The 26,260-nt window shown below is 34.3% G+C and overlaps 1 protein-coding gene across 3 annotated transcripts in view; it reads left to right on the top strand.

Annotated features, from left to right (window-relative positions):
- The window catches only part of Nbr (exonuclease mut-7 homolog), a 58,621-nt gene extending 32,721 nt beyond the window's left edge, over positions 1-25,900 (top strand). For all 3 annotated transcript variants that reach the window (XM_071587756.1, XM_071587755.1, XM_071587754.1), the window contains 9 exons: positions 614-685; positions 6,953-7,133; positions 8,936-9,131; positions 10,245-10,385; positions 18,935-19,066; positions 21,765-21,955; positions 22,050-22,265; positions 25,186-25,314; positions 25,410-25,900. In XM_071587756.1, the coding sequence (XP_071443857.1) occupies positions 614-685; positions 6,953-7,133; positions 8,936-9,131; positions 10,245-10,385; positions 18,935-19,066; positions 21,765-21,955; positions 22,050-22,265; positions 25,186-25,314; positions 25,410-25,766 (1,615 nt within the window). In that variant the 3' untranslated portion in view covers positions 25,767-25,900. The remainder of the gene's footprint in view (positions 1-613; positions 686-6,952; positions 7,134-8,935; positions 9,132-10,244; positions 10,386-18,934; positions 19,067-21,764; positions 21,956-22,049; positions 22,266-25,185; positions 25,315-25,409) is intronic.
- Positions 25,901-26,260: the final 360 nt, after the last annotated feature.

Raw genomic sequence — 26,260 nt, 5'->3', positions numbered from 1 at the left:
CTTGAGTTTTGTCTACAGCACTAAATGGACAATTTATATGCACTAAAGTAGTTAGGCAATATCAGACACTTGTATTTGGTTTTTGGAAGTTGAGATACATTCATGTAATTATACCAAACTATTATGTATGCATTAAAATCATGTAGTTTGCCCCCATGGATTTATCTCCTGAGTTTTTTTCTAAAAGTGTATCGAAAGTTTAATTTTTAAATATGTCATAGTAGACTATCCAGAACAGTAATCATAAGTGAATATGGTACTGGGCTTAGTGGTGAAAGTTTCTATAAGATATTCTATAATTGCCATTTTGGAATGTATAGCCATATCATGGAGCAGGGACTCATTGTTTTGTTACGGTTATTCTTCATTTATTCAAGGTTAAGGAATGCATAGTCCTAAGCTTTCTGTTGAATTTTTCTTGTCTGTCCTGGACTGTGGAAGTCTTTCCTGTTAATATATCAAATTTTTTGACACTTGAGCAGATTATTAAACATTTTGTTTTAAATATCAGTTGAAAATGCCAAAACATATGCCAGTCATCAATTTTATAAATTATGTATTTTGCATGTTCATCTTGTATTAATTAATCATTTAAGCTGTTTTTTTATTACAGATCCGATTTATGTGATGATGATGATGACGATGTTATTGATCAGGGAGTGGTTGCAAGAATGAAGAACATTGGGTAAGCTAAAATTGTTTAGTCATTAAGTGATAGAGTTATTACTTCAATCATTCATCAGCTATCCTTTTTTATTCAAAAAGCCTTTCAAGTTTCAGTTCTCTGTTTATAAACCATAGTGTATATACTTCCCGCAATTCACCAGCTCAGAAGTAAATTAATTTTGAAATACATGAGCATGGACACCAAAGAGGAGCAGTATTAGAAAACAGTAAACCTAGTTCCTCAACATGAGTTTCTTGCTGTGATCATAAGTTTATGTAGTAATAGTACATGCCCGGGTCTGTTAGCCCTCTCCCAGAAGCAGAAAGATTAGAGGAAAACAGACTGGCCGAGGGCAGGTCCTCTGGTTTTGATGGACAGTGGTGTATGGCTTTCTTTATGATGGCCATACCTTTTCATAGGTCTCTGGGTTTCTATCTCATTAGCCACAATAATGATCTCACCCTCGACAGACCCAAAAAATCAGGGCCACTGACCATCCCTTACTCCCAAATATTCAACACATCCTCATCTATGTCATTCAAGTCTGACTGCGTAATGAACATTAATGAAAATAATTTTTGAATAATTTTTACAGCCAAATTAGGCACTATCTCCTTTTTTCAGACTATCTGAAGGAATCATAAGTAAGATCACTCCAAAATCAAGTTACAGAGAGTCTGTAAATTGTAGGATATTATGGTACCTGAGATTACTCATCAAACAGTAGTTATAAGCTGGTGTAAGCAGTTATGCAATTAAATTATTGGATGACTTGAGAAAAATATATTAGAGTTATTTTAATGTCATTTGGTTGCTGAGAAGAAAACTACGTTGAGTGGGTGAAGCAGTCTCAGGTGTCAGTTAATGCCTTTTGCTGGTGTCAATGGATAATCTGCCTGTAGCATAGCCTGATGTTGTGTAGGCAGTGCTCTATAGTAATTAATATTTAAATAATGACAGTAATCATTCCAGTTCCTTTGTCTTTTATGAGTGTAAATAAAACACTTGCATGGTGTTAGACATTAGTTAGTCCAGCATCTTTATGCTAGCTCATCTCATGCTGTTATTTGTAGGGTCATCCATGCTCAACATCAATTTTATCTTAACTTTTGAAGTTGATTTAGTTTTTTTGATCATAGTTTTTATCACTCTTTCCTGCAGCGTGCTTTGCTATTGCATAGTGATGTGCTCTGTAAAAGGGATTTTAAAATTTCTCCACTTCCATGTGTATGATAGGTCACTACCTTACCCTTACCACAAAAGTAGTTATGGTGCAAAGTGATTCTTTTTCTCAATGGCTCACGGAAAAATTAAAGGTTGGCTGATGGCAGCTGTGGACGGGCTACTATGGTGTTGGCCACAATTGTAGTGACCACGTTTTTGGGATGAATATGGAAAATAAATTAAAGTCAGCACATAAGCAACAGAAAGGAACTCCACCACAATAAATTGCTTCTGGCTCCCTTTTATGAGTAACATGTTAGTATTTGTAGTGCAGCGATTGAATTGAAATGCATTGAAACTTACAAATTAAGCACAGATGAGAGACTTTATGTACCCGCAACTCCTCTGTGTGGTGGAAAAAACAAATTAAATCAATAATGAGAAATACTATTCCATTCTGAAGTTTTTCTATGAACGTTTAGAAGATCTTAAATGATAGAGAGATAGTGAGAATTTTTTCCATTTGCTACTCTCCATGTCTGATATTTAAAATTCCCCCACACTATACGACTTCATTTTGTCAGGTTATGGTGATAAAGCAGTGAAGCAGATATTATGGAAGGGATGTGAGCGGGGTAATGTTGAAATCTGGAATTCCCTTTCATCAAAAGAGAATTCAAAAAGGATAAAAAATCCCTTTTTCTTAACAATGTTGAAAAAATATACTTTGAGATAATTCTATATAAAAAGTTAATTCACCACACAAGTAATGTCAAAATCGCATCAACAGGTATATGTATATAATATTCTGGAAAACCCATATGCAAAACTTTGCTCACACACTCTTCAGTTATAAGATATATCATCTTATAAGAATAATAACAATAATAAGTATGATACATTATTCAGTTATGGGTGATATTCAATTACATGCAGTAAAATTGAAGTCCTAGCAGCTTCAATTTTTTCAGGGGGAAACATTTATCTAATTTTGTGTTTGCATTTGACAATTCTGCTCACTTATTTGCCTTCTATTTATATAACATTTTCCCCATTTTCTGTAGAATCATTACTAATTACAATATGCTTATAGTTATTTGTACCTGCATTGGTGCAAATCACCTCAGCTGTCAGTCACCTCCTGTAATACTTTTTGCTTCTCTACTCCTGGGAGTAGTCGTGGTGGTTTGCAGTAATGTATTACTGAAAAATCTTGGTTTTTTACGTATGTTATTATTATTGAGGGTAATCTTGTGTTCAAGTAATTTTTTTGATGGTTCCAATATGCTGTTGGCTCGGCTACATTTTAGATTACTTTAAACAGCACTAAATAAATACCTTCGCTAAAACCTAAATAATTGCCATTCTTCAACACCATGCACTTCCTTCCTCCCTTCGTTCCATACCAAATTCTTTGCTTGCCTCATCTATCTCATCTACCCAACATGTATCTCATCTACCCAACATTCTACCCTCTACCACAGTCTTCAACAGTTCTTACCACAGTCTTTGACAGTTCTTACCATTAAATATGTATTGAGTCTATTTTTCTTGACTTCTTTGATTTCTCCGGACAACCTTCTTTCCTTCCCCACCATGGCTTGATATTCTTTTGTTTTACTTTCCATACAATTCAATTTTACCGTCATCCTCGATACTGGCGTCATAATAGTCTCCAGTCTATGTCTGTCCCCTTGCCTTAGCAACCAGATTTCCTCACCATAAAATATCTTTTAAAGTTGTACTTTTGTGAGGACAAAATAACTAGATGCTTATTCATGTATAATTCGTGAAACTGTACGTCTGATGCAAGGTATAAGATAATCATTACTAATGTATAAACCTGAAAATCTATTTGTTACACTCTTATGCCAAAACTGATGAATGCACAGATAAAGTTGAACTGTCATACAGGCTTGCATTAACACATGGGGATATTAAATAATTAATATGTGATCCAGGTTGTAACCCAGAGGTATTAATATTTATCAATTTCGGTAGATGGAAAAACTGTACATTCACTCATTGAAATATGAAATTATGTTGGTAAACATGAGTATTGATCTTGGGCAAATATTGAGCTAGTGAATCAGTTTCTTATTCTCATATTTTTGTATCCTAATCAAATTTACTAGAAAAGTCATTCAAGCATAAATTATTTATAATATGCATTCACTTCTTCAGGATTAGTTTCTTTGGATATGTATTCCTATAGTAATTTAGCCCACATTGAATACAGTTTTGAGGCTTACTCTTTGCCATCAAGATATAGCTGAAAGGGTATACTGGATAATGAAAGTTAACAACATTTTACATTGAATGATATAAGTTTTATAGCTCTAGCATGTGTGTAATGGGTGGACACACTGAGGTTTTTGATGGGCACATGTACAGAGGGACAATTCGATTTTAATAATATATAAATTTTTATAATTGCTCTCTATCATCAAGTTTCACCTGATACAGTAAATTTAACCTAGAGTATTCTCTCTTATTTTTGCACAATTTTTTCCCTGCATAGTATTTACTTTAAATCATGACCATTCCCTGTATCTATATGCATAATGTGATTTTGTATGCCTGCACCAAAACCCCTTCACTGTCCAGAAATAGGGATGTTCACAAGTACGACACCAGGGGTAAGGATAATTTTCAAAATGGCCATTGCAGAGTAGCAGCACTACAAAAAACTCAAGAAGTTTTGGGAAGACTGCTGTTTAATCAACTTCCTTAATAGTTAAAATGAATACTCCCCCAAGAAAATAAATTAAAAAAAAAAGTTGAAAAATTTCTTTTTAAATAATGTTTTTTATAGCGTCCAAGAGTACATAGAAAGAGCCAACGTAGGAAATTCTGTTTTTTAAATGTTTAATACTCATACATTTCATGTACATTATTATTCCTATGAATTTGTATGCATGTTAATGCACCTATGAATGTAATTGAATCTTAACAAAGCCCATACAATTATGTATTGCTCTATGGCGAATAAATCTATGTATCTATCTATCTTAATATTCAGTGTAATCTGACACATTTTGCATTACACAAAGACTGCAGTAGTTACAATTCATAAATTTCCAGATAAAAAATTAATGCTGAAAAATGACTCCAGTTACTTTTATATTTTGTCATGTTTCCATGGAATTAATTTCTTGGGTGATACAAAACAGTTTTCATTGTGCTCTCTTGAAGTTTCTCCCAAATGATATCTCTCATTCAGATATTCTGGGCACTCTTTAATGATAGTTATGAGGAGTATCTTCAAGGTCAGCATATAATTTTTAAATACCCCTGATTTTATAAATACTGACACTAGAATGAAAAACTAAATTTTCTTTTCTTAGAAACTTATGTATTTGAATTTTTTTTACATGAAACAATTTGATGTGTTTATACTGTACTTTTAAATTCTATAATTTTTATGGTGTGATATTTATTTAAATATTCACCGATTTGAAACACCGCACCGATTGTTTTGTGATTCAGCCAGGTTGGTTTTTGACAACATTAAATCACAATTATTGTATTGAATGTTAAATTCTAGCAGAAAAGTGAACATTCAGCTAGAGACTATAATATCAGATATGCACTAACAAGATACTATTGGGATCTGCCCAGGCTAATGAATTAGATGCTGCATATTGTTTCTGCATGAATGAAGGTTGGTATCTACAAAATTATTGTAGATAACCAATCATATTTATGACCCTTCAAAATCCAAAATCTGTGGGATTAATGCATTTTCAGCACGAATTGTTGCATAAGTATTTAGTCAGACAATCAAGCCATCTTTATGTTGTCATGTTTTGAAACTTTTTAAAAAACACATGTTTCCAGTAATCTCATTTCCTGGGTCTACTTACTTTAATTTGTGAAACTTGTGGTGACAGTTATTGATAAAAATATTTATGGCTAATCCTGTAATTTGAAAATAGTTTTATCTTTAACCTGTCGATTTAAGATGAAACCCTAGTATTCCCTTCAAATGCTTGCTCATGGCACATTGAATAGGTCTCAGCCAGTTGTGCAAACTTTCTTGACATGACTACTATATAGGAGACTCGATAGTCATTATATATTGGCTGTTAAACCGCTTTCACAAGTTTTTTTTGTAGACAACCATTCTAGACATGTAAATTCTCTTGCATGAAAAGATTTTATTAGTACAGCATACGAAAACAATAAGTGCTACTGATGGAATTAGGAGTTATATCTCACATGAGATGTGCACCTGTCGGTTTTTCTGAGATAAGATTGGGAAAAAAGAATAATTCTTCGATAAAATCTCTGGCATATTCACTGGGTGAACAATTTTTTAACCCATCATTAGATATGCTGCCATCTCTCAATGGCTGTTTGTACTCTGAATTTTTCAACAGGCCACATGCACCTCAAAGATTATTTTTATTTTATGCATTTGGGCATAAAATAATGGCTTTCATTCACTAGTGCAGCTTTTATTTTTTGGTATAAAAAAATCTTAGTTTCTATTATGACTCATTTTTTCATTAAATAACATGTGACTTTCCTTAAAATCAGCTTTTTTAATGGAAATATTTTTGTCAAACTCTGATAATGGGGAATAAATCAACACAAGGACTAGGCCATTGTTGCATATCATCATGCACCCCATAATTAGTAATTAAAAACCACAATTGTCAACCTGAAGGTTGGTGTGATAGTTGTGGATAGAGCTCGCCTCATACTAAGCCCAACATTTTGTGAATTTCACACATCAGGGAATGAGGGATAGTTCCGTTTGCTGTGATGCGTGTGGTTTCCCAGAAAGATCTGTACCCAAAAAATTGAATATTTTGGGTAAAGTTGAGGGTACTCAGAGGCATCACCAATATCAAACTCAGACTCTCTGGTGAGTTGGCCACTACTCAATGGACTACCAAACACCTAAATTAATTATTACATGACAGAAATTTACTTGGTGTGGTGGGGAAAAATTATTCTTTTTCTGACTAATGTAGTTTTAGATGGGCATATCACCTTTGAGCCAGCAGCTAATATTATTCACAAAAATGACTAAACATAGCAGAATAAAAAAATATTTTGTTTGAGCCGCTTAAAATGCTAATATTATTTCTTCAATAACATCTTAATGTACAGATTTGAAGATGAATCATTGACAAAAGCCATGTATGAAAGTCAAACATTGGGAAAAGCAGAAGAATCTCTTGACAGTGAAATAACAGCTGTGGAATATCACAGCTTATTGCTACATGAAGACAATATAATCTATGTAGAGAATCCAAATGGTTTTAAGCATCTTTTGGAAGTTGGAATTAAGGTAGGTACATATTTAGTTCAAGTTTATTTGTTCCCACATCCTAATTTAAGAGATTTAAGGAGATTTATTATTTTAGACAACCAATCATATGCTGAAAGGGACAAAAATGTATCAGCTATAAGATACAATTGGCCTCTGAGGTGTAGGGCTGACCAGATGAAACTTTGATAAATGCCTTATTTCCAAATACAAATTTGTGAAAAAATAAACTCCGGTGTGACCTGCTTACAAACCGAAAAGTCTAGGCATGACCCATGTTCCAGGGATCCAGGTTTCAATCCTCGGAAAGGCAAATGATTTTTATGCGCTGAAATTGTTGCATTATAATGCATATTAGCAGATGACTCCGTCAAAAGTACTGTTGCGGCAGCTGGCACAGTTTCTTGGAATTTATTTTTATTATTTAAAGTTATTTAAGTTTTTTCATATCCCAGTGCAGAGTTAAATTATGAATGTTCCATAAAACTAATACTCAACAAAGCCTTAGAATTATGTAAATAACAAATTAATCTAAACTTATGTCAAAGCTATCAATAAATTAATTGAATAAAATTGTACCTACTGACAACATAAGAATGTAGTTTTTTAATTCATTGATTGGTGGCGGGTTATTCTTCAACAAGTATAGTAATTTAGATAAAAGTAAGGTTTATAAACTCAATCTGATGATTGTAATTGTAGAGATATAGGTCATATTAGCCAAAATATTTCAGTGAGAGGAACGTAACATGACAATTGGACCATATATTGTGATTAAACAGTGGTTTTTCCATTAACCTCTGTGAAAAGCATTTGTAATAATGACCCAATATTTAATGTCATGTAGACAAAGGGTGGAAGCTAAACTTCCTGGAGCAATTTTAAAATGTTAATAGTCTGGTCAGGTTCTCAACACTTGTTCACCTCTCCTCAAAATTCACCTCTGGCACAGCCTAAGTTGCTCTCTCTTTAAAATAGTATCGGACTTTGGCCTATTTGTTGATTTCTTTCCCCCTTTCCTTTTATCCCCATTTCCCATGATATGGGTCAAACTTTTGCATTTCTTAGTTACCGTATTTTCCTATCGATAACGCCCGTGTTTTCTGTACAAAAATGTTCAGATGATCGATAAAATGACATTACGTGTTATGTAATGAAAATTGAAAAAACCCAAACATAGTTGTATTTTTAAACACACACATCTGATATAGACATAATTTTACACTCGCTATATATAATTTTCACGTGCATATATGTATGTATATACAGATGTGCGGCATCTGTACACGTTCAAGATAACTATGAAGCCCTGGGCACGTGGTATCTATACAAATTAATGATAACTACAAACTTCTGGGTGTGCGTTATACATAAGGTGTGCGTTATCGACGGGAAAATGCGGTACATTTGGCCATACTCTCTTTCCCCCCCCTCCATCCCAGTACTATCAGCACTCTCTCACCTCCCCTCGTGCTCTCTTCTAGTCCCATAGTTTACAGGAGGAAAACCCCCCTACCTTCTTTCCCCATTCTTGAATTTTGGTATAAATATGAGATAGCTTAATCTGAATTTTTCCTTGATAGTGACACAAGTATTGAGGCCATAGTTAGTAAATAATTTTTTTTTAATTAACCTGTTTTGTTTTGGTTTTATCGTTAATTACGAAATACTAATTTGTCCCTACTTGCCATAGGGTGCTCATTCACCATTAGTATGTCCTCAGTCATCTTCCTGGGTGGCCTCAAGTAATTTTCCCAATTTAATCTGTATTGTATGCAACAAAAAATAAAACTGCTATTTTTTTACCAATTCTATGAACCTAGGGTGTTGATATTGTTGGCCTGGATTGCGAATGGAAACCATCTTTTACTTCTACGAAGAATGGTGTTGCGTTGATGCAACTATCCACCAGGGATAAAATATATTTGTTGGATGTTTTAGCATTATCTGAAAGCTGTATGCAACTCTGGGTTGATTTCAATTTGAATATCCTTGAGAATAGAAATATCGTGAAAATAGGTAAGTAAGTTTTTAAATTATTTGTTGCTCAAGTTTTCTTTTAGCAGTTCATTCATAACTTAAAGGTACACACTCCTTAATTTATCAATATTGTACTAGTTTCTAAATATGTCAAATAATCATGTAACAAGATTATTGGTGTGTGTAAAATTTCTCTTTCCTCATATCTTCACCACAATTGATAAAACTCTGGGGATTTTATGCTGTCCTAAAAATCAAAAGTGTTAGCCTATGGCATGCGGATTTAAATATGAATATATTTTCATGCACTTAAACTGAAGTTTTTTCAAGCATAACGACACCAGTGAGGCACAGAAAATATTGGAGTGCTCATCTATGAACTCACTGCTAGCATTTCTACCGGTGTAATTTTCTATTTTCGTAATGCCAATAATGGAAATACTCAAGCAAAACAATCAAAGTTGTTGTTCATACCAAGGTTAAGCAACCTTGGGAACTTGCTTAAGCTCTTGACATATTTTATTGGGAATGCAGTGTAGGCATAGGTAAACAATTGAATCTAGAAAGTGTGGAATGAATCTGATGGTTTTGCAAGAGAAAGGCCAGTGAGTAATGTTGAGAGGAGTTCAGAGTTAAGGGGCATGGAGGAATTAGATTTTTATACTGCAGATATTATTGAGAGCAATTAATTCAACACATTAATGCATTCACATAATACTCAGTTTATTAATGACCCTATGTGCCTTTTTCCTGCTCCCAAAACTAAAAACCCTCCTCAAAGGAAAAAGATTTGCCACCATTCCAGTGGTAGATAAAAATTTCACAGAGGAGCTTATGAGCATTCCAGAAGAAGCATTCTAGCACTGTTCCAAAAAGTTGAAGCCCTGTTGATGTGTATGTACATACATATCAGGAAAGAGACAACTTTGAAGGGGACCCTGACCAATAATTTTTTGTGAAGTATTTTTTTTTGTAACAAATAAAGTTTGGGACCTTTTATTAAAAACCACGTATTCATGTTTTGGGAAATTGTATACAGTGTTCAATATATTTAATATTATGTCTTAGTCTTTATTAATGCCATCAAAATAGTAAGCATAAGTCAAGATTCCTCGTTGTTTTGGCTCACGTAAGTGTCACTTGTGATTTCAGGATTTGATATGGGTGCAGACAAATCCATGGTGCTTCAGTCAATGCCACTTTTGCAAGGATTTGGAGGATCATCATTTTTGGATCTGTCATCACTTTGGAGGATATTGGTCAACACTTATTCATTTGAATTCCATACTCAAGGTCAGTAGGAAAATAATCAATAATATTAACATAGTATCTATTTCCACTATAAAATGGAATTGGACCCTTATCTCACCCATTATTCATTATTTTCTTCAAGTGTCTGCCAAGTCTGACATTCTTAGTAGCTACGTAACTTGAAAAGCAGCCAATAGTGCTATTTTAAGTATGACCTGTGGGCATTTTCCATTAAAGTACTGCAAAAAAATAAAGTCATGTAAACACAATAAGGATAAACATATCAATAAATTAGGTGGAATAAGTTAGGATTTGCAACCTTGTTTTACTGATTGATGGACATTGAAGTTGCACCACCACCGAGGCCAGTCTGGAAAGTTGGTCAGAAAATTATTGGATGATTTTGCAACTTATATCTTACATCTTTAGTTTGCATCTACATTATCATAATATACATACCCTGCAAGCCGCTGCAAGGGCGTGTGGGGGGGCTGTTAGGTCACTACCCATAAAAGAAAACAAACCATATGCAAAATCAACACATCCAAGCAAAACTATACCCACAGTGGTGTATACACTCATGCAAAAACCCTTTCAACTTACACGCATGCTAATACATGTACTATGAACTAACAAACAAATGCACCTTCGAATGTGGTAAAAATTTATCCAACAACGTGCAAGCCAGAAATTTCAAAGTAGAAAGGCAAAATTCCAATACCACAGGGAAATGCATCATACCATAGTCTCCTCCCCCAAGGACACAGGGAATGTGACACAACACTGCTGGCAGCAGGAGGGTCTCCCCATACAGAGGGGGATGGAAGGGGAAACTTAAAAACAAACGAAGTAGAGCAAGCAATACTGTAACGAGCACTACATTTTTTAATTGCGTTCTAATGTGGTCATGCGGGAATGATTTTGACAGAAAAACATGCGAGGTTAGTGAAAGTGCATGCAATTGAGTAGAACTAATTATTCCCTAAACGCTGAGGGTGGCAAGTGGAATCTTTTCTATCTATAGCCCCTACAGTTGCTATACCATATTGTCCATGGGAAAGAGTCCTTGAATGTGTTAGTTCTGGCATCTATTTGCTGAATTTAATGTACATGATCCATGCGACCAATGTATGTTGGAGTGCGAATAATTTGCAAGACCTTGGTGCTGAAAAATGTGGGTTTGAAAATATATTTGTGTATGGTGCATTTATGTTCGTGTATGTGTACGTATTCACAATATTAAATTCATATGCAAGCATACATTCTCCATGCAACAATGGCCTCTAAATGTTCTAGCTTGAAGTTAAGTTTCCTCGGAGTTAGTTGAAAAGTTTGTCTACCACCACAGTTTACTGCTGTGTTCATGTGATTGGAGTTCCATAATGTCAGAAGAATATTAATATTTTACCATGTTTTACTTAAGAGCATTTCGGAAAATATTAGCTAATGCTTTGAAAGGTGGTGTTTTTAAACATAATTTTATAGTAATTGATTCTGTGTTCATATTTCCTGGGAATTGCTCTTGGTTTAAATTATGGAATTATTTATAAAAATTTAACGGTACTCAATGGCAAAAATAATTTTTTAACTACGCATATAACTTGTGTTAATTATTACACAAGATATTCTACACTTAGGTAAGGATGGTGCAAAAAAGAACATAGTGACAAATACTTGCACATAAACAAACTTTGTGATTGCCTAATTTGCTGGTTCTATCAATTGAGTATAACAAACTGAATTTATGCAAATTAGCTGAATGTATCATGTACTTTAACACATCCGTATCACATGAAATGCTGTCAAGCTATTGATGAATTGGTCTAATAGTAAAATGATAGGAACAAAAGGTTCCACATTAGAGCTATACATTATGGTTGGTTCAAGTTTGGCCATATTTTATTCTAGTATTGAAGTACAAAATATTTATTTTTATTTAGGTATTAATTTAGCTTTAATTTCACAATAAAGTCAAAATAATTGGTCCCTAAATATGCAGTCTGGGATTAATTTTATTAAATGCTGTTGAAATAGGGATAAAACATATTTAGGAAAAACAAAAAAGTGTTGATGATACTTTCTTCTTCACCCAAATAATTTTCCCTTAAATAGGCTAAAATAAGCTCTTCCTAGTGTAACTCTGGATTATTTCAATATTTGGTGCCAGCTGTTTGCTTCCATCTTCCTCTGTTGTCGACATGTGTGTCCATGTTTGATTGTGTCTTTATGTTTCTTGGTGGAAGTGTGTTGCTTTCTTATACCTTTCTCTGTCACTTTTTTTCCCTTCCATAAACTTCTGCAGAAAGAGTGCCGGTGCATCGTAGTCTGAAATGATGATTTGCATCACTCGCTGTAAATTGCACTTTGTACATAGGTACCGTAATAATAATTGAAATATGTTTCAAGAACATCAAAAACTCAATATGAACTTTTTAAATGACAAAGACCTGTGTGCTAATGTTGTTAAGGAGTTGCATGTAATTATAACTTTAAGTAAATTTTTATTTATTTTTGTTGAAACCGAATGGTTCTATCAGGTTACATAGAAATCACATTTTCAAATCAGTATTTATTGACGTATTTCCATTTTTGAGTTGATGATGATATCTTATCCTCATAGATTTGTTCTTACTACCTGAGAGTTTCTAAGACAGAATCTATGTTTGAAATATAGTGGAACCTCACACCTCGCATAGTGAGTAATTTCCATGATGAGCAAAAATATTGGTCCCAATAATGACTCGCTTAACATGCATTTTTTCAGGTATAGAGTGATGAGAAGAAGGGAATTCTGTGAATGGTTGTGTGCCTACTATTTCAGTTTGCATTTAGCACTTGTTCTGCTAGCATCTTAGTGTAACTAGTGATCTCACATTTTTCCAAACTTGTGTTCAAACATATTATTAATAATTTATTTGTGCTGTGTAATAAGATTTTGTGCACAAATCAAAAAATGAACCCCATTGAAAATCCATAAAAAGAAAGCCATAAGAGAATGAAAATAACAGTATAAAAGAAAAGTAAAATAATTGAAAATCGGGAACAAGGAGTGACTGTGCTCACATCAACAATCGGTCGACATCAGTGATTTGCATTTTCTTCAAGAATAAGGACAAAGTTACAGTGAAAGATGCTTCAAAGAGAGTGACAAAATATCTACTGAACAGGAATGTATTCTCAACAATGCTGAAAGGTTGCATCTCATGTGGATTAAGGAAAAGCAATTGCAATGTGACCTTATTAATGAGAATATCATTTTTGAGAATAGGAAAGTGATTTTTACTGACTTCATTAATGTAGATGTCAGGCCCATCAACGGCTGAAAAAGTATTTAAGGGGAGCCATTTGTGGTTCAAGAAGTTTACGAGAAGAACCAGCACCCATGGCATTGTGAGGCATGCTGTAAAGCAGCAAGTTCCAACTCAAAAGCAGCAGAAAACTTCATTGGTGACTTCCAGAAGCTCATAGATTCTGAGGTTCACTGCCGCAACAGGTTTTTTATTGTTACAAGATAGGTTTCTTCTGAAAGGAGATGCCAAAATGAACCTTTATTTGTACATTTAACAGTAAAGGAAAATGCTTAACCATACCAAAAGCCAATGAAAAATCATCTCATGTTGCTATTTTGTGCCAATGATGCAAGCAGCAATTTGAAAATTAAATACCTGCTTGCTTACCATTCAGAAACTCCAAAAGCCCTTAAGAAGTGTTCAAAACAGCAGGCTAAATATGATGTGCAGGTCACAGGAAACAATTGTAGTGTCTTTACGTGGCATCGCCCTGATAAGGCAGTGGGGATGTGTGCCAGATATTTATTAAATGATAATTCTGAGTTGTATTTTTAAAAAAATATGGAAGCATCAGCAAAAATAATGTCTCTGGACATATCATAAATAATAAACTAAATATTTAGATTCTTTTTTGCTTTGAAAAATCAAATTCACATTCCCAGTTGATTCATTCCACAATAGAATAAAAGATGAACATGACTTATGGTCGCAGACAATGTATGTATAATTTTCTTTGAATAAACCTTGCATATTATCTATTTTTTGGCATGGAATGCATTATTATATTTTGCACTGTTTTATATGAGAAAAGTTAATTCTCTAAACGAGTGTTTTGCTTCACAAGAAAGATCACAGAATCAATTATGCTCTTTATGTGAGGTTCATCTGTATGTATACATTTGGCATAAATATTATCTATCTGAAGATTAGAGAATTGCTTATATTGACATAGGTGATAAAATATGGCTAGTCTTGTTGCTCAAGGAGCTGATACAACTATAATTGCTGGAAAGTCATTCTTTTCACTTTAAATATTTATATTTTGATAGTTGTAATCATTATCACAAGAGAATTTTGTAGTGAATTTCAATAACTGGTTTTTCTGCTCTGGCCAGAGTTAGGAAAAATTATTTAAGTATAAAGATATGTCTGGAAAGTTAAGGAATTTTAATGGAATTTTTTTCAGCAACGTTGGTTATGTACACCATAGTTACTGTACAATGGTGGACAAAAGTTCTTTTTATTGGGTTGAAAGAAGCTGAGTTAGGCCCTCCAAACCTTTGGCTGGATGGAATGTGACAGTCCCTCTTTCCACAATCCAAGTTTATTTCATTTTGGATATTTTCACTGAGTATGAGCAATAAATAACGCAGAGAAGTTTAAAGTTTCTTTTACTCTTGAATGGTGAGTTCTATGTTGTGTCTATTTGGAGAATATTTTAGGAAATTCATGTTAAAGAATGGTCAGCATGTCACTTGTGTAAACTATCAAGTGATGATATTGCATGCTTCTTCTGCTATTTCCACTTCAGATTATAAACATTTGCATGGAAAAGATGAGAGAATTCATAACAGTTTTTTTACGAAAACAAATATGAAACATGAATACAGAAATAAATGTGCATTTATTGTGCTAGTTTATGTTTACAAAGGAATTTTTACTGAAAATATTATCAGCAACACAAAATACTTATTTAGGCAGTTTCCTCAAATGTGAAATGTTTGCCACATCTATGTGTTACGAATTTAGATTTCTTCAATTAATTCATTGACCTTAGCTAGAAACAAAATTTCACTATTGAACTTATGAAGAAAACTATCTACATATTGCCAAGCATCAAGCAGTTTGGGTGTAAATTAAAAACTACTTTTCAGCATAGAGTATTGACGAGCAAAATTTAGTTTAGCAGTTCACAATGGAAATTAAACCTTAAAGGTTAATTGAAAGAATAAATAGACAATGAAAAAAATAAAAATTCTTACAATGAACTCTAATAGCTAAAGTTTTACAATTAGTGTTTTTGGTAGCCTATGTATAAAGTAGAGCCATTCAATCTTCATTCCCTGTATAATTGGCAATTATTGAAATATGAAAAGTCAACATTTTATGATTAAATTTTAATTTGATGTACTGTATTTCCTGACCTATAAGATGCACTTTCTTTACCCTAAAATTAGCGTGCATCTTATGGGGGTACACAGGTATATTTCGACTTCTGAGCGGAAGCCAATTTGCCAGAAAAAATACTATGATACATATTTATTCCTGCTGCAGGCATAGAAAATGGTTGTCGTTATTACAAATGTTGATAGTACAAGGTTTGTATGAAAAGTATTGGTAAAAATTTTATGCTGAAGTTTGTGTGAAGTGCTGAATTTGAACTGTCTTGTCTGTCGCATATTTTCATGATACCAGATAGTAATCAGCTTTTGCTATCAGCATGAATAGATAATTTCATCAGGTTTTACAATATCAAATAACACATACATGCAAGCATTGGAGTAATCATAACCTCAGTGTTCTGTGGATTTGAACTCATTTTACTTGAATTCGTCCCCTTTCAGAATGTAGCAAAAAATATATCAGGCAAATTAGTAAATTTACTGATTAGAAAAAAATTTGGAAAGATGTATTTGAATTCATCTTCAGCAAAAAAGATGCAATGCAATAGAATACTAATAATGTTCATTTAAATAAATTGGAGTTTTTAGGCATATATTTCAACTCAAGTTTTTTATTACTGGTACATAAGACAAATCCAATATTTGGCCATAATTTGAGGGTAAATAATTTCATCCTAAAAGATTTGTTTGAGAATTATCATTAAAACTTTTTTCTAATGTGCATGAAGTGCTGAATTCAGGCTGTCGGTCAAATGTGCCCATGATTGCAGATTTTATTGCCATTTATAAGCTGACAGTGCACACGATTATCACAGAAAATTTGGCGGTGCAAAATATCCGTGCTAAACTTGTCCCAAATGTTTTGATGGACGACATAAAGCAGAGTTGATTGTCTGCTTGCAAAGACTTTCTGCAATGGCATTGTGACAATTCACCAACCCCCCTACAGTCCCGATTTGGCACCAGCAGACTCTATATTTCCTATTCCCAAAAGTGAAAGGACACCATCATGGCACCCTAAGTTCCATCAAAGAAGCTTGCATTTGTATCCATAAGGACGTTCTGGAATACTTTTTATGTAAACCATGTATCACTGGTTTGAATCAGTTGTAAGGAATGGAGTTAAAGTATTTCAATCAAAGCAATTCCTAAGACAATTCCCAAATAAATCATAAATGTATTAAATATAGTGCAGTTTCATCTCACATGTGGTGCTGCTGCAATACTTAATACGCATAGGGCTAACAGGGATACCCTCTGTTAATACATATATGCATGCATTGTACCTCTCCCAACAAAGTCAGAGTCTTCTTGCATTCAATCGCAAGTAGAGTATGAGAGTTTCATAAAGGCATAGGAAATGGTTGCTTTTGATACAAATTTTGATAATATTATAATAATAGCAGAAACTAGGCATCACATGATAATGACCTCATGGGATCTTAAGACAGAAGATTGTTCTGCAGTATTGCATTTAAAATTGAATTTGTGAATAATGGCTTAGAACACAGAAGCAAAGCAGCTGAAAGGCATTTTGGCCCAGTGATGATGGATTGCTGGGACTATGATGAATAAAATTGGTATAGGTGTGACTGCTAATTTTTTGATGTGACAATCCAATTTTCTTTGCATTGTGTTAACATCAATATAGTTTGATCTTTTTTATCTGATCCTAGTATTTTCGTGAATTCTGGCCTGAAAAAAATCGGGGTGGGTCTAATGTGCCAGTGCATCTTACGGTATGGCCAGGAAATATGGTAGGTTTATATGTATTATTTCTTTGAATTAAGTAAGATAAATCTGGAGATAACGGGATGCTAATAATTCAACAAAAATCATTATGATCCACAATTTGACTTATGATTTGTTGATGCTTGCCTTCATAACTCATTTTCAGCTAGCTTCAAAGTAGAAAAAGTATGGAGACATCAGGAATTACTTATAAGGTTAATTTAATTGGTCTGTTGAACGTTTACCACTAGAATGCGAAATATTTTAGCTTACAAAATATGATACTGTAATTCTTATAGTTAGATAAAAAAAACCGTAAACACAGTAATCAACCCGAAGGTCGGTTTGGTAGGTGATGGTAGAGTTCACCCAGTACCAAGCTCAACGGCGTGTGAAATTCACACATCAGGGTAGGAGGGCCAGTTCCTTTCCCTGTGCCTGTTATGGTTTCCCAGGAAGATCTGGTACCCGAAAAATCACATAGCTTGGTGGAGCTGCAGGTGCCCTGAGTGTCTTGCCCGGGAATTGAACCCGGGACCCTCTGGTCAGTAGTCCAATGCGCCACCCCCTGGACTACCGTGACCCTGTATATTAAGATATGGTATCAAAAATATTTATGAACTCAGTAATAGTTTAGAATCTGAAGAAAGATTATGGTGAAAAAAGGTGTGAGAGTTCCAATTATAATCAGTATCAAATGCATCCAGGTGCTAGTATTTGAGGATTAATATGTTTAGCACTATCTCTTATACTCCTCTTAGCACAATCAGAGGTGAGGAAGTAAATTGCTCTTTCACTTGCTTTGATGTGAATGTGCATTGATGTGGCTAATCCAATGGGATGCATGCTTGCAATGTAACTGAAAGGTTACTCATTTGAAATCTGTCTCTGATTATTGTTGTACCTATTTTGAAAAGTTCTTACAACAAGACATTGCCGCTGCTGTTGTAAATCTTTTTAGTCGAGTTATGTGGAATGCTTAATGTATTTACTGCATAATTTTATCTATTGTTAGTATATTGTTTTGATTATGAATCTTATGTACTATAAATGGACCTATTAAAGTGTGTCACATGGATTATCTAAATATCCAAACTTAGTAGTAATGAGAATACATGATACTTACTTTGGGCCAGGTGTACCCATCAAAGATGAAAATTGATTCCATTGAAGTTTTGGAAGTAAATAATTTTCAAATACAATTAAGTATGTACATACCTGTTTCACTTCAGCACCTTAAATTCAAATATTCTAGATCAGAATGCATATGATGAAAAATAGAATGGTATTAATTGCTCCATATCTCTTGTGGTCATGTTAGCTCTATTATGAATACCAAAAGGCTTGAAGATATGGTTTTAAAGAGATGTTTTATGTGGTAAGCATCCCATTCTACCTGTTAAGTTATATTTGAGCTTACATTTTAATACAATCTTATTTCTTTCAGTTGACAAAGAGCAATCCAGTAAAGGTCTATCCCATCTTGTTTATCTTTGTTTTGGAAAGTCATTGGACAAATCTGATCAATTTTCAAATTGGGAAAAAAGGCCACTTCGAAGAAGTCAAAAGCTATATGCTGGTAAGTGTAAATTCTCATCAAGGTAAATTTAAATGCAGTATTTTATGTTCTTATTTTTAGTTATCTCCGTAGTTATTTCCCTGGGAATGGTACATCCTGACTTCGCTAAAGTACCTAATCTTCAGAAAGCCTGTTAGATTTTTCTATCAGGTATGTTATAACAGTTTAGAGGCTATCTTTTGAGTAGCTGCGAAAGGCAAACAAACAGTTTGTCTTCTTAAGGATTTCTGGGAAAAAATGAATATCATTTGAGCTTGAAAAAATTCAGGACTTTAACCTATAGGGCTGTTCTGGAACATGTATGGTCAGGCCTTAGGAGTAAATAGACCTTAAATTTGGCATTGGAATATGTCCTCAAGTAATTTTGAATAGGTACCAGGCCTTATATTTGGCCTGAAGACCATCAAATGTATCGACCAACAAGGAGGTTGGTCAGAAGTTTAACCTTAGGAAAAACAAGCATGGCATGAAAGCTTAGGATTATACAACGAGCCCTAATTTTTCATATTTATTATAGATCTAGGCTCAACTTGGATTGAAAAATGTCAAGAAACATTCAATCATTGTTATGAAATTAGAATTAATGATTTCAGGCATAACTTTGTGGAATTGTTCCATGATTAATAAGTCAAAATAAAACTGTGAATACGTATGAAAAATAGACTTTAATGCGACCCAGGTTTCATTGCAGTGCGGCATCATCAGGCCTGATGGAATTTAGAAAGTTTTTTGAAGTAGAGAATGTTTAAATGAGACATTTTAGAGGGTTTAAATCCCCCATATGTGAGTAAAGCTTTGGAGGTTATGTTGGAGCTAAAACAATCACAAGAACTTTGTATTCAAACTCAAGCAGGTGATATAGAGTTTCACATGGTTGCTTGGTGGCATGTGTACTTGAACAATGACCAAATTCATCAGTTGTGCTTTTATCTGTACTAGTAATATTCTATCCGTTGCCTGTTCTATGTAGACTACGCTTCTTCCTACCTCTTTATTTTATATTATGGCTACCCCACGTTGACTCTGGTCTCCGCCGCTGTATATTATTCTATAATTATCACTCCAGTAATCCCCACTATCCATCCATCTCACCTTGCATAACCTGAAATATTTATATTTCCTTCTTCCATCTCTTGCTTAATATTCTCTAATTTTACTGTCCTCAGCATTGCCCTAACATTCCACGTTCCTGTTCTTACTAATTTGGTCTTCTTCTCCTCCTGCGTCTTCTGTCCTGCTGCTGTCGGTTTTCCCTTGCAAGGGTTTCATGGGATGATGACGGTGGAAGCCTTGCCTCCACCTCTTATGGCTGTATATTTGCCTAGAATGAAAAATGATGAGTGTGTCATGGGTTCCTCACCTTTTTTTATTGGTCAATATGTTTACATGATCCTTGTTGCCTTAACAGGACTTCCTGTGACTTTCATCCTTCACTATTATTTTGACTTGCGGGTTCTGATATCATGGACTTGCAAAACCTTGAGGTTGCACCTACTTGGCCTTGAAGTCCAAAAATTATTGTGAAGTTTGAATTTCTGCTGGTTACATTTATTTGATTTTTGATTTTTTTGTGGCATTATGTATGGTAATTATGTCTCTCTGTTCTGTCATATATTTCGGCCATTTTGAATGTTCAGTTAATTGTTGACAGCTGTTTTGGCTTGTCTTCGATTTTTGCCTGTTCCAAGAAATGGATCAGAGAATGTGTATCAAATTTTGTGTGAAAAACAAAATTGAGTGCGCGGATGCATTCCGATAGTTGACTGTGGCAAACGGAGAAGCTATCTTGCACCGAAGCAACGTTTATCGGTGGTACAAAGTGTTCTCAGACGGCCGAGAAGATGTGAAGGATGAAGAGAGTGCTGGATGCCCAAGCACATCAACAAAAGACGAAAACACTGATGTAGTGAAGAAAATAGTATTGGCCAATCGTCAAATCACCATTAGAGAAGTTACTGAATACCTAAACATATCGATTGGCTCGTGCCATTCGATTTTACCAATGATTTGGGAATAACATGGGTCACCGCAAAATTGGTACGAAAATTGCTCAATTTCAACCAAAAACAGCAACACATTAACATTGCTAATGACTCTGTCTGCAACGACCCAAATTTGGTCCAGAGGGTCATAACTGGTGGCGAATCATGGGTTTATGGCTATGACGTGGAAACTAAAGCTCAATCACGCCAATGGAAGCTGCAGCACGAGCCAAGAGCCAAAAAAGCACGCCAATGGTAGAATCATGTTGTTGTTGTTTATGTGCATAGGATTTCCCTTTTATTCTCTACTTTCATCAAGTTCTATATCGTATATTCATGAGGTAAGAGAGAGCATGGAGATGAAGACATTTGGGGTTTACAAAAATTAATTATATTTCAATATTTAAATACAAAGATGCTCTGTGGTTCTGTGTAGCTTTTGTCAGGCATTATGGTATGTTAGTTGATGCCTAAATTGCACTTCAAAGGTTTTATGCTCATTGGACAGCTAAATTAAAGTGTGATTAGTTTGGTTATTCTACATATATTTCAGTTTGAGGAAATGTGGCATCCATGCTATAATTTTTCATTTTACTCTTAGGCTAGGGAAGATTGGTGGAAGAATGGTTTTAAATAATCTATTTTAAGCAAAATTTTCAATCGTGAAAAATATTTAGTGTTGACTATATCAATAAACTTATGACATTTTATTGCAGCTCTCGATGCTTATTGCTTACTTGAAGTATATGACTTCTTGAAAAAATCATCTATTGAGCAAAATATTGTATTTGAAGAAGCTGTTTCATCTTCAATGAAGGATCACAAATCCAGCCATGAAAAACAACGAAAAGGGAAAGGAAAAGGGAAAAAAATAAGGAAGCCTTTTGATCCTATGACTTTTTTAAATGTGAGTAAATATTTTTGTAATGTTGTTCATTGGAATGATTGCCACTAAATATCCTTTATTACGTTCAATTATTGGTATTTACCTATTGGCACAGGCTCAAAATGTTGAACCTATTTCGGAGCTACCACCAGTTTCTGCAAGCTCTATAAAAATGGTGTGTGATACAATGGTTCAAGGTCTTGGAAGAAAGCTGAGATCAATTGGAGTGGACTCATGGGTGCTACAAGCTACAGATAATCCAGACACCTGCATAAAAGTTTCTCAGCGAGACAGGAGAGTCATATTGACAAGAGGAAGCAATTACAAGAGAGTATGTATAATTTCTTACATTCATATTATGAACATTAAGCTCCAATGAAATCATAATGCGATAATGTATTATACTGATCATGTGAGGGAAATGCAGGAAATTGTCTTTTTATCTTTTGGGTTTATATATAAACAAATTTTATTTTTTTCAAGAAAAATATTTGTCCATTTATTATGCATTATTGCCCCCATTTCCTCACCTAATTAACTAATTTGTGTTTCCTTTTTATGAATGTGTCATATCTTGAAAATCCAGTGATGATTTATCTCATCTGAGCATTGGCAGACAAATAGAGTGGCAGGTGGAACTAGGAAAGACATTCTAAAAAGTGGCATAGGGGAGTCAAATGAGAATGCAAGGAGGTAAGGAGGAGTGAATAGAAACCTGCTGCCAATAAATCAATGAAAAGAGGAAGAAGGGAAGCAACAAAACTGCTTATAAAGTGGTAAAGAAATAATACAGAGAAAGAAAAACAAAACCCCTTAACGTCCGAGTTGTTTTGGAAAGATATGAATATAAGCTGAAGAAATTGGAACGAGGCGGAAAGAATACATTGAACTACTCTACCAATAGATGAAACCACTTGAAGGTGAATTTATCGAAGAAGAAATCTTGTTGGAAGAAGACAATTGGGGCCTAAAAATACTGATAAGCAAAGTGACAGAGCTGTGGAAGATGTGAAGAACAACAAGTCATGAGGAGTTGATAAAATGATTAAAAAAATAATGAAGACACTTAGGGTCAAAGCAGTGGATGCCCTTTTGGAATATTCAAAGATATCTGTGATGGTGGTAAACTACTAGAAGATCAAAAGAAGAGTGATTATTGTAACACTGAAGAAACCAAGTACAGATAAATGCAAACCACGGAGAATATTGAGCCTGATGCCTCTCTCACATTGAAAATACTTACTCGGATAATTAACCAAAGAATGGCAAGAAAGATAGAAGAAAGTTATGGAAAACCAAATCGAAATAAGGAAAACTGAGAAAAAAGGGAGGCAAAACTCAGCTTAAGGGTACTGACCAAGAAAATGAAACACCCAAACTAGCCATTAATTGTGGCATTCATGGATTTAGAGACGGCCTTCAACAACATTGAATGGAAAGGGATGTTCAAGATACAAGAGGTGCTTGGAATGGACTACAATGGCAATAGAATAATGCATCACCACCTCTTCGAGAATGAGGTAACAATTATACAAATGAAAAATGGAAGGAAAATAGAAGGCAGAATAAACAAAGGAGTTAGACTAAGATGTGATCTCTTGCCAGTACTATTCAACATCTATCTAGAAGAGGCAATAAAAGAAGCACGAAAATTAGGCATGAAAGAAGTTGGGGTGAATAGCAAAGGAATTAACATGCTACAGTTTATGAGATGACATTTCAATAGCAGCAGAAGTATGAGAGGACCTGCAAGGAACTCTGAATGATATGGACCAAGTACTTTTGGAATATAATATGGGCATCAACATGAAGAAAACAAAAAGCCTTTTGTGAACAGAGAATCTAAAGTCAGGTATCACAATTTGAAGAGTGAAAGGAGAGCTAGTGGAATCCTTCATCTCACTGGGCAGGAGTGTAACTTTAGATGAAAGAAATTTGACCAAAATCAAGAGAAGAAAAGCTCAAGCTATGAACTCATTCATTAAGAAGAATCCAAAAACCCTGAGGTTGCAATCAATGAAGCAGTTCATCAAAATGTTTGTATGGAGCATGAAACTCTACAGTTTGTAGACATGGAACATTGGAAAGGTGTATCAGTGAAAAATTGCAGCCTTTGAAAACTGATATTGGAAGAGAATACTGAAGATGAAATATATAGAAAAGCAGAAAAGGAAAGGATCCTGTAGGGAACTCAGCAGGAAAGAAGTAATAGATGGATTTTATACACCAAGAAGCAGATGGATAAGTTAGGAAAAGTAGAAAGGACAAGTGAAGGGAAGGTATCTCATGAAGACTAATAGACAAGCATGTAGGACAAATTAAGAAGGATGTAAAACAGAAAAGCTATCAGGGGGTGAGGGAATAAGCACGAGATAGAGGGATGGTAGGCTGCAGCAAACCAATCTTAGGATTGAAATGATCCATTAATTCTAGTCATGCAACTGTAATTGGAAACAGAAAAATAAATATCACACTGTCTTTGAAATCTTGAGGTGTGAGGTGACCAGGAGCATTGCCTAGGAAATGTATGATTTAGAAAGGGATTTTTATTCCTGAAAAAGTAATCTTTCACTCCCAGTAAATGTGATAGTGGCACAACTCCTGGAATGTCTAGTTTGGGTGTTTCATTTTTTTGGTCAGTACCCTTAAGCCGAGTTTTACCTCTCTTTTTTCTCAGTTTTCCTTATTTCGATTTGATTTTCACCTATGCTTTTGGATTAGAATTCCAGATAATAGGCACAGAGAACTTGGTAACATCTTTAAAGCCTTCTGAGTGGTATACGAGCAGAGGCTTTAATTTGTAATCCTCTGCTGTATTTCTGTCAAGCAAGAGCATCAGGTGATCCTTTGCCAGCTTAACAAATGGAATGCATTCTTGCCCTTTTACTGTATAAGTATGGCCAGTAAATCTTTTCCCAGAAGCCCCTCTTGTACAGGTTAAATACTTGTCCTGGTAGATACCCACCCTTCTTAATTAGTTTGGCCAGGACCTTTGGAAAATATTCCCAATTACCTTAAATTGTAGCAAGCTGCCATTTTATTTGAAATATTGTAGAATCCAATTGAGTGACTACAGCATTTTATTAAGAGGGTTAAATAACACAATTCCTGTTTTCCTACCTTACAAAGCATGTTTATATGTGATCAAATATGCCATGTTCTGAAACATTAGTTAACTATTTCTTTATATGTATGTTCAATGTTGACCACATTGGTGTACATAACCATTTTAATTTAATCTTTCTTCACAGTACCTTCGATATGTTGCACCAGAGTTTTGCTATGCTGTTCAGAATGATCAATTGGAAGACCAGATAAAAGAAGTGGTTAGGCATTTCAATATAGTGGTGAGAGAGGAGGATATCTTTTCAAGGTGCCAGGTTGGTGAAAGAGCTACATGCAGCAAAATTCATTTAGATTTTTGATATCATTGCCAGCTGCCAAATAATATTGTTAAAATTTTCATCTTTTGTAGGTGTGCAATGGGAGGGAATTCGCTGAAATTCATCATTCAGTAATGAAGAGAATTCTGAATCAAGTGACTGGGATAAAAGCTAGTGCATTAGAAAGTGCTGTTGGAAGTCAAACAGGAGAAACTAATAGAACTACAAGGAGAAGTACAATATGGTCTGGCCGTTCAATAAGGGAAGTGACAGAAGTCACAACAGTAACACTTATGGATGCACCAATAAAATGCAATTTCATTCCAGTGGAAGTATTGATGGAAAAGGAGTACTTCTATGTTTGTGAAAAGTGTGGGAAAGTCTACTGGGATGGATCTCACTGGCAGAGAGAGCTGAATAGAAAAAAAGAACATAATATTATTGTTTGATATGTGTGCAACATTAATTCTTTTATTACCTGAAATATTTTTGTATTCATACAATTTACAATTTGAGATTGTAATGATAGAAAATTAATCAAAACCTTTTAGACAATCATTTATATGAATGACTCTCTCTTAAAATTCTTATTGTAAATAAATCATGGAAAAACTTACAGATTGCTTAATGAATTGCATTGGCAGTAAATTTTAATTAACATTATTTATAGCTATTATGTGTTGGTACAAACAGTAACTTCATTAATCTTTCATTTAATGATGTAAAGTTTTGTGGCTACTTATGATTCATGATGAATTTTGATTAATATTTCAATGAACGACTATTTTCACTCCTTACTGCCTACTACTTTGCAGTCTAAAATTTTGACACATACAGCTCGGAAGAGATTGCAAGAGGGTTGGCAGCCTGAGCAGGTGAGTATGGTCTTTTTGAAATTTGTAATAATTAAACCCGTAGTCCAAATTTCAGTATAAAATATTTT

This window comes from Hetaerina americana, unplaced genomic scaffold, assembly GCF_022747635.1.
Source record: "Hetaerina americana unplaced genomic scaffold, ioHetAmer1.1.p SCAF_3, whole genome shotgun sequence".
In the NCBI taxonomy this organism is placed as follows: Eukaryota; Metazoa; Arthropoda; class Insecta; order Odonata; family Calopterygidae; genus Hetaerina; species Hetaerina americana.
Note: the sequence above shows the minus strand (reverse complement) of the source record. Positions and strands in the feature narration are given on the sequence as shown.